This window comes from Calypte anna, chromosome 3 (genome assembly GCF_003957555.1).
Source record: "Calypte anna isolate BGI_N300 chromosome 3, bCalAnn1_v1.p, whole genome shotgun sequence".
NCBI classification, from domain to species: Eukaryota; Metazoa; Chordata; class Aves; order Apodiformes; family Trochilidae; genus Calypte; species Calypte anna.
The window spans coordinates 66,987,037-67,001,803 of record NC_044246.1 but is presented as its reverse complement, the minus strand read 5'-3'; the positions used below and the strand labels follow the sequence as shown (position 1 = coordinate 67,001,803).

General features: G+C 41.1%; 1 protein-coding gene across 2 annotated transcripts; it reads left to right on the top strand.

The window, feature by feature from the left end:
- Positions 1 to 8,706: 8,706 nt before the first annotated feature.
- On the top strand, positions 8,707 to 12,957 carry CALHM6 (calcium homeostasis modulator family member 6). 2 transcript variants are annotated; one of them, XM_030447865.1, is made up of 3 exons: positions 8,707 to 8,806; positions 9,222 to 9,859; positions 12,334 to 12,957. In XM_030447865.1, the coding sequence occupies exons 2-3, from the start codon at positions 9,341 to 9,343 to the stop codon at positions 12,757 to 12,759; spliced, it is 945 nt and encodes a 314-aa protein (XP_030303725.1). In that variant the 5' UTR covers positions 8,707 to 8,806; positions 9,222 to 9,340; the 3' UTR covers positions 12,760 to 12,957. The 2 variants fall into 2 exon arrangements, with proteins under 2 accessions (XP_030303725.1, XP_008495603.2); XM_008497381.2 differs by lacking the exon at positions 8,707 to 8,806 and having other exon boundaries at positions 9,200 to 9,859.
- The last annotated feature ends 1,810 nt before the right edge of the window (positions 12,958 to 14,767 follow it).

Genomic DNA, 14,767 nt, shown 5'->3' with positions numbered 1-14,767 from the left:
TCATCCCTGGAGACATTCAAGGTGAGGCTTGACAAGGCTCTGAGCAACCTGATCTAGTTGAGGGCATCCCTGCTTACTGCAGGGGGGTTGGACCAGATGACCTTTTAGAGGTCCCTTCTAAGCCAAATTATTCTGTGACTCTATCCTACAACTGGGTGTGTGTGGATTGGTTCTGATATTAATCCAAAACACTGACGATTTGACTCAACTACTCCGTGATACTGATGTTCAGTCATGCATGCTTCATTTCAGAGCTACAGTCTAAATCAGTCTAGAGGTAGTTCACTGTATTCTGAACAAAATGAATGGGAATTCAGCACATAGATAGCAGTGTGTATGTCTGAGGTTACAATATGGTTCTTAGATTTCCTAATTTTTTTGAGCCCAACTAAAAATTGTCTATGTATGTTATATACATTATTGTGACTAAAGGAAGCAAAGTGACTGGAGCACATTACCTCATTTCTTAAAGCTTGTAAGATCAAAGCTAATTCTGAGGGATTATATGTCTGAAACACTAAATTCTTCTGTTGGCATATGTATTTTCCACTGATGAAAAATTTTTTTTCAAGTCTGGAAGCATGTAATGTTTGGGAAATAGCTGTATTTCTGCACTGGGACATGACAATGGAACTAGATAATCTTAAAGGTCCCTTCCAACCCTGAAAATTCTATGATTAATGTTGGGATCAAACATGCTTTTGTCTAACTTTAATCCCTTTGCTCTGGCTCCTCTGTTAAAATTCAGTAGGATAACTTCAGGCTGCCAAGTCAGACTCAGTTAACAAACCAAGATGTTATTTTCTGTCCTTTGCTGGCAGGTGACTCCAGGAGCACTCTGCAGGCCTATGCAATCCAGTACTAGATATGTCCATATTGTCCTCAGTATACAGGATGTTTTCTAAGCAGGTTCAACCTTGAAACAAATAATGTCAAAGCACTTCAAAAAGCAAGTCCAGGACTCTTTCAAGGAAGGAACATAGCTGTTTGTCCACCTGAGGCAAGCCGGAGAACTGGACCAAACTAAACAATATATAAGCGAGTTCTAAAAAATTATCTGAAAACCACAACTATCATTGAGTCTTCCTCAAAGCTGGCATCAGTTTTTCTCCTGATAATAACTAATACAGATAAGTAACTAATTTAAATTTGTTCTCACTTTGGTTGCTACCCTACACTGCATAGTGGCAGCAGCCATTTAACTCAACACAAAAACTAATAATTTCATATTAACCTAGATTTCATCAGCAGTTTTCAGTGAAACTGAACATGACTGCAGTGCCTGTGAGATACTACAGAGTATATGAATTCATAGGTCACAAGACCAAAACTTCTCTGCTTCAGTTCATATTAATAAAAATAGCAAGAGAACAATGTAAATTATTGTAGTAGTGACATTCTTGTGCTAATGGAATTACGCAGTTAAATCTCACAGATTTGTACTCAGTCAAATTCCAAATGGCAGAAAAAAATGAGGAGAGATGCTGTTGGTATGCCTTTATATGTCCATGCTCTACACAAGAATGCCTGCAATACAATCATAGTTACTGTAGGAATCCTTGTCCTACTGAAAGACAAGCAGTAGGATCCTAATCCCCCTGGGCCTTGGTGAAGCTGTGAAAGCTGTGTTCTTCTCACCTGTTCTCATGTAATATTTGACTTATAGTGCAAGGTGAGCTGGAACTTCAGAGTTCTTCAGCTCAACATCCATCTCAGGACTGCCCCACATACAGCCCCATTCATCTGGGCTGCAAGTATTCATCAGTCACAGACAGCAAAAGCAATGTGGAGACCCCCTAGGAGAGATAGCCATGAGGGAAGGGCCATGATCACCATTTTTCTGGCTGGTAGCCTGCTCATTGTGTGTGAGACCTTCAGGGAAAGCACAAAGGCTGGCAGGGTCTCCATGACTGTCACGGGGGTGATGACCAACTCACAGATTACCATTTTCCTAAGAACCTCTGACACGTGGGCAGGCAGCAGAGGCCTGATGTTCACATGTGCAGCATACGTGCAGACAGGTTGGTGTGTGTCAAGCCTGCTACACGAGTTGTATCGCATTCAGTCATTGCACAGGCCAGGGTCCAGTATGTACATCCTCTATGAAACACGTACTGTATCCCACTGCAGCAGTACAGAGGCGGATTCCCACCTAAGCAAGGGGCACTTGCTTCCTCCTCATACATAAGACTGCTGTAGGCAATAAGGTGTGGTGCAGGCGTATGCCTCTGTGAGGAAAGAAGCTCCCAGTCCTGTTTGCTATTTTATCCTAGTGTATCTAGGCACACCTCTAGCTAAATGCACATGTTGCGTTTCCCTCAGATGCTAACTGAAAGAATCAGGTTCCTCAAAAACAAAACAAAACAAAACAAAAAAACCAAAAACCCCCATTCATAGAATGTATTATGATTTTCAGAAGTTTAGGGACTCAGAGAAAAATTCTTTAGCATTTGAAATGCATTGTTTTGCAGATATTTAGCATGATACTGTGGCTTTTTTCCCCTTTGACTTGTGCCCAAAACCAGCAATGATTTTTACTGGTTTCACTCCTAACTGAACCTGGCAAAATCAAGAGGAAAGCTGTCTTCCTCCAGCCCCCAGGTCTGTGCTGCTGTGAGCAAAAATCTATAGCAAAAGGATATATCCATATCCTCAACACACTTAGCATGAGTATAAAATTCTGGTATTCCACTTTGTCTTCATAATGGCTGTAACAGAGGAAGCTATAGGAAAGATGGGTCCCTTGGATCAGCCCACAAAAAATGCCAGAAAAGAAAACTTGAAGAAGACTTGAAACTTCCCTAGACTGCCACTATGCTGTGAGAGTGAGATAAATTCAACCTGTAGCAGGAAAGAGCAGGTGATCAACATATTCATTTCTTTTTCTCCCTAAGGAACAGGATTGTTAGGATAAGGAGCTTAACTCTTCAGCCTGAACTTCTTCAAGTTGCTTCATGACCAAGTAATGATGTTAAAGCAGTTAGAGAAGATGTTAACTGGAATTAATAGTCTAGAGCCATATTCAGTTCTCTCGTGCTTGTCTTTTTATATTTTGATCAAATAAAGTAATTTTATTTTGTCATTTATTGTTTGTCGGGTAATGAAGGTGACTGATTGGTCTATAGGCAATGATAAGATCCCATTTCCCCAGTGAGTGGTGAACAGTGTGCAATGGATTAGCATTAAAATGTCACGTATCTTATTTTGCCTCAGAGTGCCCAAGGGTCTGTAGGGCATTCCTCCAACAAAATACATGGAGGATGTGGCTCTAACAGCAGAATTGGCAAACTCTGTCACTACACAGCCTTGTATGCCTCTGGTAGACTCAATAGCAGATTGCTAGCAGTGAGAAAATGGGCAGAGGCCCCTGGGAGGATGCTTAAATAAGTTCACCTTCATGTAAGGTAGAGGAGCTTAGAAGATGTTCAGTAAAACGGTAAAATACATCTGCAAAAGACTTGCAAATGAAATAATAATTATGGTGGAGCATTTGAGCATCACAGAAAAAATTGGGGCAGATCCAGAGACCTGGAAAGTTACTGTGTAATGTAAAATACAGACAACTGGGAATGCTTTGTCCTTATGGTCCTTACCTCCTACTTATTATTCTTTCCTTTTGAATCCTCTCTTCCTATCAAAAAAAAAAAAAAAAAAAAAAAGAAAAAAAGAAAAAAAAAGATTTCCTGTGCCAGTTACAATGTCATAAATCCTCTCAAGCAGCAGGACAGGCTGACAGCAGGCCTAGCTGCATATAAAAGACAGGTACTGAAAGCACACACAGGTACTGTTTAGGTTTAGGCTTTAATACAAGCCAGACATAGCTACCATAGAGTCTGACACAGCTTGTACATTCTGATAAGCTGAAACAGATTGGGTGTTCTGCTGGTAAGAAGGAAGATTGATGTAGAAAAACTATATGAGCAACTGAGAATGACAACCAGAAGCCAGAAATTTTTCAGTTCCTTAAGAACAAAACTCAGTGACAGGAGACTGACACCATTTCTAGACCTCCCTTGTGGTTATCATTGCTGAAGGGAGAATGGGATGTATGCTCATTCTGCAGAGAGAAATGTATGCTAAATTTTAATTTTTGCTTTATCTAGTATATTGTGTAGGCTGTTTGATGTGAGAGGGGCTGAGAAATCTCTGGTGAAGTCTAGTCACCCATCATTTCCTTTGACAAAGTAGCCTTTTCTGGTAAACTTATCTTCCTCCATGGGTATGTTAGAAGTAGCTGTTGCCATAGATTTCTTTTCACTGGTAAGGCTATTGTTATTTTTGAGCATTTTCTTCCACATGGATGATTGGTCTACCTGTCTTCTAAGCTTACAAAGAAATGACTGGCATCCCATCCCAGGGAGATTCATTTGGTTTCTCTTTTTCATTCTTAACTTGCTCACCTGATTTTGCCCAGAAAAGTCAAGCTAACTTATTAGCTGGATGTGGGCAATTTTAAAAGGGCTAGGGTCTCAGGTTTTGCATTGCCCTCATGTTAGAAAAAAAACAAACAAAAAAAACTTTTAAGTAACAAAATTTGGGCTGCAAAGGAGCCCAGGATAGGAAACTGGTGATGGGGGAAAGGACCATACTAACATGAACTGAAGAACTATTTAATTAAAGTTTAAAAAGGGGAAGAAGGATTAATTGAATAAAAAACAACAGAGCATATCTGTTGCATATGATCAGACAGCGTTACGGGACACACACACAGATGAGTGAAACAGAATCAAATCTCAGCTATTCAGCAGTTTGAAGATAGAAAGATGTGGTGGCATAAACTGAAGATAGCAAGGACACATAGAATATAAAACATTTCAAATAAGACTATAGAAATAGCTTGGAGTTAATATGCTTGATTTTATGGCATTTCACTTTCCATAGTAAATGAAAAAGACAGCTTTGTTTTCTTAGCAACAACTAATTGACTACCTAGGGTGATTTACCTGATTGCAAATGAGTTAACTCTCTATCAGCCTCACTAAGGCTCCTTAATTTTATCATACAACCTGACAACTTTTACCTTTCTAATCCTATGGTAATATCCTGTATTTTCTTAGGAACTCAGCAAATAATTTTTCACTTAATCTACATCACAGGCTTAAAGAATCACACAGAGTTATTTGTGGAACATACAGGTCATAGATTACCATGGACTGAACAGTAAAGCCCTTGCTGGTTGCTATAGAACACTTGGACTGGATTACAGAACCATCCAAATCCAGAATTAAGACCTGTAGTGTTAAAAAGGAGCAATAAATAACAGCAGGAAAAAATAAGCTCAATGGCTTATTTGGGTGTACCAGAGCTCATCTGCCAGAACCTCCTTCAGAGCTACCCTTGGTTTTACAGACCGGGTTTCTTCCTACCCACTAAAACTCATTTTCAGCCAAAACCGGCTAATAAATGTGATGCCTTAAAATAGCAGGATAATGTACACAAATGCTTGTAAGCTGTACATGCCCAGTCACAGTGCTACTTCTCAGGCTGCTGCTCTGCTAGGTATTAGCACTGCTAATGATTTATGTGGTGCCACTGAGCTGGGTGACACTCCACAAACATGTCAGAAGACTCATTCAGCCATAAAGTCAGAATAACTTCCTCCATTTCACAAACTGAGGTAATGGGCCTCCAGGGGAGCTCAGTCCACCTGGGAAGGTAGGTGCAGACCTGCTTGCAGGCCAGACCCCCACTAGTTAAGCATTAGTTTAACCTGGAAGGAGACAAAAGGCATTACAAAAATTTTCCTAGGATAAAGACTTTGCCATACCTGCTTCTGAATGGGGTCACTGAGAAATGCAGCTTAAGACACTTTCACTTGGAGGAGCAAGTCTACTTGGTATAAAAAGAAAACTACTGCTGAGGAGATCTTTTCAACTGCATCTGTGGATATACAAGATTTTAGTTGAATTGTGCGAAAAGGAAGTTGAGCTTGATAAATGAATGACAGGAAATTGGGACAGGATGGACTTTGGTTAAAGCAGCTATAGAGAGAGTCATTTATCAAAAAACAAAACCAGTCTTTTGCTATTCAGAAAAAACAGCAAATATCCCAGAAAAAAAAATAATACCCTATTGTAAGGACTTACTAACATGACTAAATCAAGGCCTACGCTGAACAAACTGGCAAAGCCACACACATACTCACATGCTGCACTTAAAACCAGTGTTCTGCATTAACTGTGATCACAGAAATAGACTACATCTCTTTCCATCTAGAAAAATGTTTGAGATCCATTCAGCTGCAAATTATAGAAAATTAAAAAATCAAGGAGAAACTTGATGAAATATTAAAAAGTCCCCTTAATTTTAATGGCATATTTCAAAATAAAAGATGTTTCAAATAACAAAAAAAAAAAAATTACCCTAAAGAGGACTGTCTTTTTCTTTCTGCCATAGTTTTCATCCCCCTTGAACTGCATGAAATCAAATGCAAGTCAACAAGATCAACTGCAAATTATCCCTCTTGGGCTGCAAATCAATGTAAAAACAACCACAGGACCGGAGTTCCGGGTTCTTGAACAGAAAACTGGTTTTCTGAACACTTTGCAGTTAATGATTTACAGCTGCTGTGGCAAGAGAAGCATTAATTGGGAGGGCAAGAAAGAGCCACCCTGGGGGAGCCATGCACTGAGGGGAGGAGAAGAAGGAAGCCTCAGGGCTGCCCCGCTCCTCCGCCATGGGATCCTGGCCAAGATTTCTTTCCAATGGACTCTGGCACTCCGCCTTCCAGCCAGGGCGGTCTCTCCTCCCTCCCACCTCCTCCTGACAGCGTTTACGGGAAGGCAATATGTTTTCTTGGAAGGAAGGGCTAAGCCTTTTACACACGGAGCTCCCCCTCCCTTTTCTGGGGGAAAAATGTTGCTGAAACCATGTTTCATTGCTGATTAATAAAACATTGCTAAAATTAGGCTCAGAAAGAGAAGTAGTGGGGTTTCTTGGCTGTAGCTCCCCTGAGTGGTCCATTATCTGCTCCAGAGATGCCTGCTGCTCGTGCTGGGTTCCCCTGTCACAGGGCCAGGGCAGGGACTGCCCCCCTGTACATGGCACTGGTGAGGCCGCACCTCAAATCCTGTGTTTAGTTTTGGGCCCCTCACTACAAGAAGGACATTGAGGTGCTGGAGCATGTCCAAAGAAGGGCAACAAAGCTGGTGAAGGGTCTAGAGCACAAAGCTTACAAGGAGCAGCTGAGGGAACTGGTGTTCAGCCTAGAGAAGAGGAGGCTGAGGGGAGGTCTCATTGTTCTCGATGGCCACCTAAAAGGAGGTTGTAGAGAAGTGGGAATCAGTCACCTCTTCTGAGTTACAAGTGATAGAACAAGAAAAAATGAAGTTACTAAACTATGGCACTGAGTGCCACATCCAGTCTCTTTTTAAATATCTCCAGGGATGGAGAATCCACTACTTCCCAGGGCAGCCCATTCCAATGCCTTATCACCCTCTTGGTAAAGAAATTCTGCTCTATTCTGGCTAAACCGGTGGTTCTCAGAGACAGTATCTCTGGAATTGTAATGGCCTTTTCATTTATTGCATCATGCTCCTCTTATTTCTGCCCTAACATCTTATTTCTGCTCCTAACATCTGCTCTGACCTTTTCAGACATGGTGAATTCTGGTTTCAAGGTACACTAAGCATTGCCAGCATAGCTGTCAGTAGGTAAATGTAGTGAAATGAGGCAACCAGGTGCCACTAATTGCCAGGGAGTGAGCATGAGCTTGTGTCAAGCCCACCTGTGCCTAATTAGGGTGGGCCCCCACTGCACATGAGCAGTACCAGGGGGCCAATAAAAGGTGAGAGAGGTCAGTCACTCTTGGAGCACTGTATTACCTTCATTGCACCACTAGCGCTCATTGCCCTCAGGATGAGGCTTGAGTGGTGCAGACACAGTACTGCAATGCCAAGGCCCCAGGTTCGAGACTCCTCAGAGCCTCACCCTGAGGGTGATGAACACTAGTGGCACAATGAGGGTAATACAGTGGTCCAAGAGCAACTGACCTCTCTGTAGACATGCTCAGGACTGAGCTGAGCCTGTGCTTCAGGACTCACCTTTTATTGGCCCCCTGGTCCTGCTCATGTGCAGTGGGGGCCCACCCTAATTAGGCACAGGTGGGCTTAACACAAGCTCATGCCCACTCCCTGGCAATTAGGGGCACCTGGTTGCCTCATTTCACTACAGGTAAAAACCAAGACAAGAAGCAAACCTCTGCTGTAAAGAACTGTAGATACACTTTCTTATACTGCCTGGCCAGGAAGAAAAATGGGAGGTCAAATTCAGTGTAGAGGAAGGGGTGTTCAAAGGGAAACAAAATCCTTTGTTTATAGACTCACAGAATCATAGATTGGTAGATGCTTGATGTACTTTGGGCAATAGATGCTTTCACCAGCCCAGGACAGAGAGTCATAAAAAGTTACAAGTAACTATGAGAAAGCAACAAATATTCAGCTTCCTTTTAGTTCTAAGGAATAGTTCACCTTGTCTAGATTTAGACAAGCCAAACCTTAGCTAGAAACCCAGCCAAGCTTCCTTACAGTGTGAATGAAACTTACAGACTCTAGGAGCCAATGTTTTCATAGCCAGCTCAGTCTTCCAAGCCTAGGAATCCCTTACAGACACTTTTCTTCATTATGCAAGACTTTTCCATCATTTTTCCACTTTATGCCATATGCTTACTTTCTGCTGGTTTATGGTTGGTTGTTCATTTTTTAGGCTACAAAGCTGCCACTACCTCTTATGGAGGTGGGAGTCCAAAGTTTGGCTCCTAACAAGTGGAACTGCAGTATCTGGAACTTCAGTGGAAACCAGTTGCTGGGTAATTACTATGTGTGCACTGGCTGTTTTGCTCTACTTGAAAAAAGATTGATCAGTTATCCTGAAAATTAATGTTACTGTCTAAAATTAATTGTTCTCTTCCATAAGAAAACAAGCCATATTTTTTTGCTAATAATAAGGTAGGGTAAAAAATTCTACAGAGTTCTGGGTGGTTTTATTCATGCTTTGAATCAGTTGCCTCACTCAGAAGCTTTTCTAAAAAGATGGTGTGGTTTAAGCCCTTACTAATCATGTGGGGACAAATACATATTGTTTTTATAGAAACAAAGAGATATCTTTCCAGTTGTGATGTTAAAAAACCTACTGGGGAGGGTTTTCACTGTGGTCTCTGCTTGACCTTGACACTTGGCAGTGAGTCCATGTTCTGCTTCTGTGTCTCATTACATCACCACCAGCAACAGAAAATGAAAGCTCTGCAAACCTTCCTAAGCTGTACCAGCTTCAGGACACTTGTATTTCTCTCCTGCTCTTCTGACTGAGATCTCACACTCCTCAAAATAAGATAAAGCATAAAATGAATAATTTACGTGGGATTCTGGATTTCTGCATCCGCCACCAGACCGCTCTGGGTTACAGCACTGTGTCTCTGCTGACAGTTGCCATGGAACAGATCTTCTCCTCTGCGGTGTTCAAGTGTCCCTGCAATTCTTGGAACACTCTGTATGGCTCTGCCTTCCTCCTAGTGCCTGCTATTGTCCTCTTTCTGCTTGGCTTCATGGTGAACGCCAAGATGTGGCACCTGCTGACAGGCATCTGCTCTTCGGAGAAACGCAACTCCCAGGAAACCTGCATCCACTGCTGCCACAACCTGGTGCCAGTGTTAGCCAGAGCCTTGGTGGGCCCCCCCACCTGGATCGCCGTGGCCCTGCTCAGCGTCAGTTTCTATGAGTGCGCGGCCAGTGGGAGCAGCAGGGTTCAGAGTTTCATGTGTAAAGACACAGACTGCTACGATCTGCTGGCCAAAATCCCCTGCAACCCAACCTTATCGAAGAACATAACAGGTGACTCCCTCAGCTTTCAGGCACAGTCCCAGGTAATGTCTCACCACTCTTCACTCTATGGGCTTTAACCCTGGCCAATTAATCTGTGGTGATGCCTGCTGGGGACTGTAAACAGTCCTCTCTCATACTAGGTAATTACCAAAAGTAAACAATCAGGAAAAAAAAAACAAACAAACAAAACTGCAGAAAGGTTATAAGTGTATATTTGTGGTGTTTGCTGGTTTTGTTTCACAATTGTTTGGCACTACTATTTACAGAACATCTTTCAAAGCTGGCCAGGTGCAGCAGGACATTCTTCCTAGGTAGGGGTGAAATAAGAACTTTGCTCTACTTGTATGAATTTTCTGGTGGAAACCTACCAGACATGATGGAAGGTTGTGATGTCCTTAGTGTTGAAGAGCACTGTGGATTAGCATGATTCAACAGCTCAAAGAATAAATATATCAGGGTAAGAGGTGAAACCAGATTGTCCCATGAGGATCACAAGAATGCTAAACAGTGTTTTCTTGAGCCAGAAGGTTTGGCTTAGCAACAAATAACTGGCAGTCAAGCAGTTTATAACATAAAAGCCTAGTCTCATCTTCCATGAGGAAAGATTCTAGCCCACCTCCCCATAGGAGTGTGTTTGGGATTCCTCCCTTGAATGGGAATGCCCCTTGAGGCTGAGCAAAAGAGCTACCCCACTCATCAAGATGAGTGAGTAAAATCAGTTTGTATAAATATTTATCAGCCTAGTTTTGAACTATTAATTTAGTAAATTATAGTTAGACTGAATAGTAGCAATAGCATTTATACCATGTAGTAGTTATTTTGATTAAGTGGCATTTAGCCTATGACATATTTATCAATTATAACTTTAAAAAATAGTACACTTTGCATACACATACAGTCTAGTTTGACACGAATAACCCCATAAGACAGTAGGGAACCAGCCTAGAGATCAGGATTTTCCATAGCAGGTGTTCTTCTTTTACTTAGACATTGTCACATTTCAACTTTTACTTAGACATTGTGCAAGTTCTTCTCTTTTTCCACTTTCAGTCCTCTAAGTACTTTTTAACGTACAGCCTGGTTGAGGGGAAGCTGAGATATCAAATGGAGAGGAATCTGTTGGTTCCTTGCAGCTGACAGCTAGCAAACGAAACAAATACAGATAGCTTGTTTCAATATGAATCTCATCTCTTGGACCCATTAATAATTTCACTTTTGAATTCTAGAATAATAGTTTAAATATGTCTGTCTTCTCAGTGTCCTTCTGCTGAAGGCAAACTATGATTTAAAAAATTGCACTTCTAGTTGGATGATTCTGTTTGGAATGAAGTGCTGCCTTCATATCTTGGCAGCACTACAGTACCATTTCCAGCTTTGTTTGTTCTTTGTTCGAACTCCAGTAGAAAAAATAATTATCACTTTTTCTCATGAAAACATCAAGACTGTTGAGTGGAGTCAAATTTATAAGAGATTGTACCTATATTTTTGTAAGTTCCTGCTTACTACAAATATTTATTAAAACAAACAAAAAAAGTATTTAAAAATGTTAAATATTTACTGTGCTGCTCCTGCAAGAAAAAGGCTGGAAAGAGGCAAACTCTTTACCATTGTATTCAGGGTAAGAAAGAAGCAAAATCAAGGAAGTCTGACTTACTGGTATTGCGAGGAAATCTAAAAGAAAAAAAAACAGCCACACAAAACCAGAAGAAATGTGAGAGTATTTTTATCACTGACCATGATTTTTAGTATCTTTTAATATCTTTATTCCACCAACAATAAGAAACAAAAAGAACACAAATTCATTTTGCTTTAGCACTTTGTGTTTATCACGTGGAAGAAAAAAAAAATCAGCCTGAGGTGAAAGGGAACGCTGAGATCTATGCCTGGAGCTCCTAGTTGAGAACCACTGAGGACTGGAAGGACAAGCAGCTACGAGGACACCCACTTTAGGTGCAGTCCCCAAGATTTACCTAGGGATGTCAAAACCATGTGTAAATTAATAATAAATTCCCATATTCAATAGTCACTGTCCTGCCTATGAAACATAGGAACAGGACACAACTTTTTCAGTGGCAAGTGGCTATTTTTTGCAGGCTCAGACACCAGGTAAAGGAGGTACCTTCCAAGAGCAGATAAAACACAGGCAGCAGGAGGTCTGATTCAGAGCACCACAGGTGGACAGGGTGATTCTGTAACCTCTGTACTGCAAATCTGACCATGACTGCTGGTCCATATCTGGCCTTTAAAGTGAAGAAAGGTGGATAGATCTGAGGAAAGAACTTCATCCCACCTTCTCTTTTATTTGTATTCATCCTCAAACCAACAAGATCAGCTGAGGGATGCAAAAGGGCTGGCTAAATTGCATGCATGGGATCTTCTGTTTCTGCAGTACGCAGACTATTGAAGACACTCCAGGGTCTTGGCTTATAGTTTTTATATTTGCTTCACTGCAAATTCTATTGTCCTATATATGATGATGCAAAGCCACCATTAATTCATCTATCTCTTTTCCAAGCTCATAGGATGGCTCCTGATATTAATCATCACCACTGTGGTACTGAGTTCAAAATGTTACAGCCGCTGCACCTCCCCAGTTACCTATCTTCAGCACAAGTTCTGCAAAATTTACTCAGAACAGGAAACGAAGCTCTTTGAGGTCAAGGCTAAAGAGCATGCAACCAATCTGGCAGAAGTAAATACAAGATGTTTTTTTGAAGTCACTGACCCAGCACCAGCACCATGTATGACTCCCAGCAACGAAGACTGGAAGAAGACTTCACTCTTGTATACCTACAATCCACAAGAGCAGTATTACAGCAGGCTGCACAAGTACGCTAGCACAAACAGGGGCAACAGCACCACCAGATTTGGGGAAGGAGGTCGGATTCCACCTGTTTCAGGATCTGTGGATGAAGCAGCCTTAAGAGAATCAGGGTTTTGATGAAACAAATCATTTGCAACACTGAACACTGGCTGGCTTTTAACTCCACTCATATGAGAAGGGTCTTATTCTGTCCTCTTACTGAAATGTATGCAAATTGTATGCAAAAGCTGATAGTGGCAACGCCCAGCAGGTTTGCTTTTAAATACATTTTATTACTTTTGCTTAAATACCTTTCAATAAATACAACTGTTCTGATGGGATTTTTCATATGCTATTGTTCTTTAAGACTTACATGTGTAAAATAACTGGCATCCACAAAGATGTCAGCATATACTGCATCAAACTGTGATCAAACACCTAGAGGGCATTTGGCAACTGGAGCGATAATACCAAACCTTCGTACCTGGCAGAATGAAAGGGACAAAAAGGAATGGCAGATTTGATCGGAAATTCAGCTTACTAGCTCCCACTTGTGAATATGTCTCAGAGGAGCTTAAAGAAAGCTCTAGACTGCAATACTTACTTTCAGTCAATTAATTTCTCAATGCCCAGACCATATCTTTTAAAATCTGAAAAGTGATTTGCATTTTGGAGCTACTTGTGCATAGCAAAGAAGTTATAGAATCATAGAATAGCTTAGGTTAGAAAGGACCTTAGAGATCATCTACTCCAGACTCCCTGCCATGGGCAGGGACATCTCTCAACTAGACAAGGTTACTACTCAACACCTCATCCAGCATGGCCTTGAACACATCCAGGGAGGGGGCATCCACAACTTCTCTGGGAAATCTGTTCCAGAATTTCATCACCCTTCTACTGAAGAACTTCTTCCTAGTGTCTAAGATAAACCTATTCTCCTTCACTTTATAACCACTTCCCCTTGTGCTGTTGCTGGACACTCTCATGAAAATTCCCTCTGAAACCTTCCTGTAGATTCCCTTCAGGTACTGGAAGGAAGCTATAAGGTGTCTTCAGAGTCTTTTTTAGGCTGAGTCCATCGAAATGACATCAGCTACTTATCGGTTTGAAGAGATGAGTGAAAAGATTTCAGCCATTTTACCCCTGAGTGCTCAGACGCTTTAGGTAATAACAGTGAAACTGAAACCTTTCATGTTGATCAATTTTCTTTATCACTACTCAATCTTGATCAAGCAGCAGGCCTTAATTAGCCCTACTGCTCAGTTCCATACAAATGCGTGGAAAAAAGTATGCATTTGAATGCTGCAGGAAAAACATACCAACATTACATTTTCTGTTTATATTCTACCTATATAGTTTTCAGTTTTTTTCTGAAAAATACATAATGATTTTGTCATTTGGTGTTTTTCTTTTAATATATGATGTTAATTACTGGGGTTTGGCCCTGGCATCAGTACCTGAGCTACACCTGGATGCCCCTGCCCAATATGGTGTTTGAATTGACCAAAATGGAGTCTAAACACAAACCAGCGTGCCTTGAGGGGTAAGACATGGTGGTATAGATGAACCTTTTTATAACAATAATTTATAGTGCAGCTACATACTTAAGGACATTAAAATCCACAATCCATATGAGCAATTGATAAAGTTCTTGTCAAAGAATAATTAATGATAAGAATAAAAAATACCAGTTTTGAGTTTTTCTTCTTATAAACTGAAAAGGTAACACATACAAAGGGGGGGAGAGCAGGGAGGAAAAAAGATCTCATTTGGTATGGAGAAAAGAATTATAAAAAGCATTAATTTTATCAAAAAAATAATCGACTTGGACAGTGATCTTGTCCTTCCAAGAAGGAAAAACTTGGTGAAACTTGATGATAACAGAGTAAAAGATATCCAATTTGTTACTTGTGCCTCCAGGAGGAAGTTTTTGTCCCACTCCTACCCAGGATCTTTTGTTACACTGGACAACACTAAACCTTTCATGTAACTCAGGTCTCTGCAAGGCTGCTGTTTCTGTACTTCTCAGTCATGTTGTGGTACCAGAAATCTGCTACCATGAGGAAGATATTCAGCGGCCGGTGACAGAGGTCAAGAAAGAACAGACACAATGATCAGCAAACCAGTTGTGTGGCTACCTCTGAAT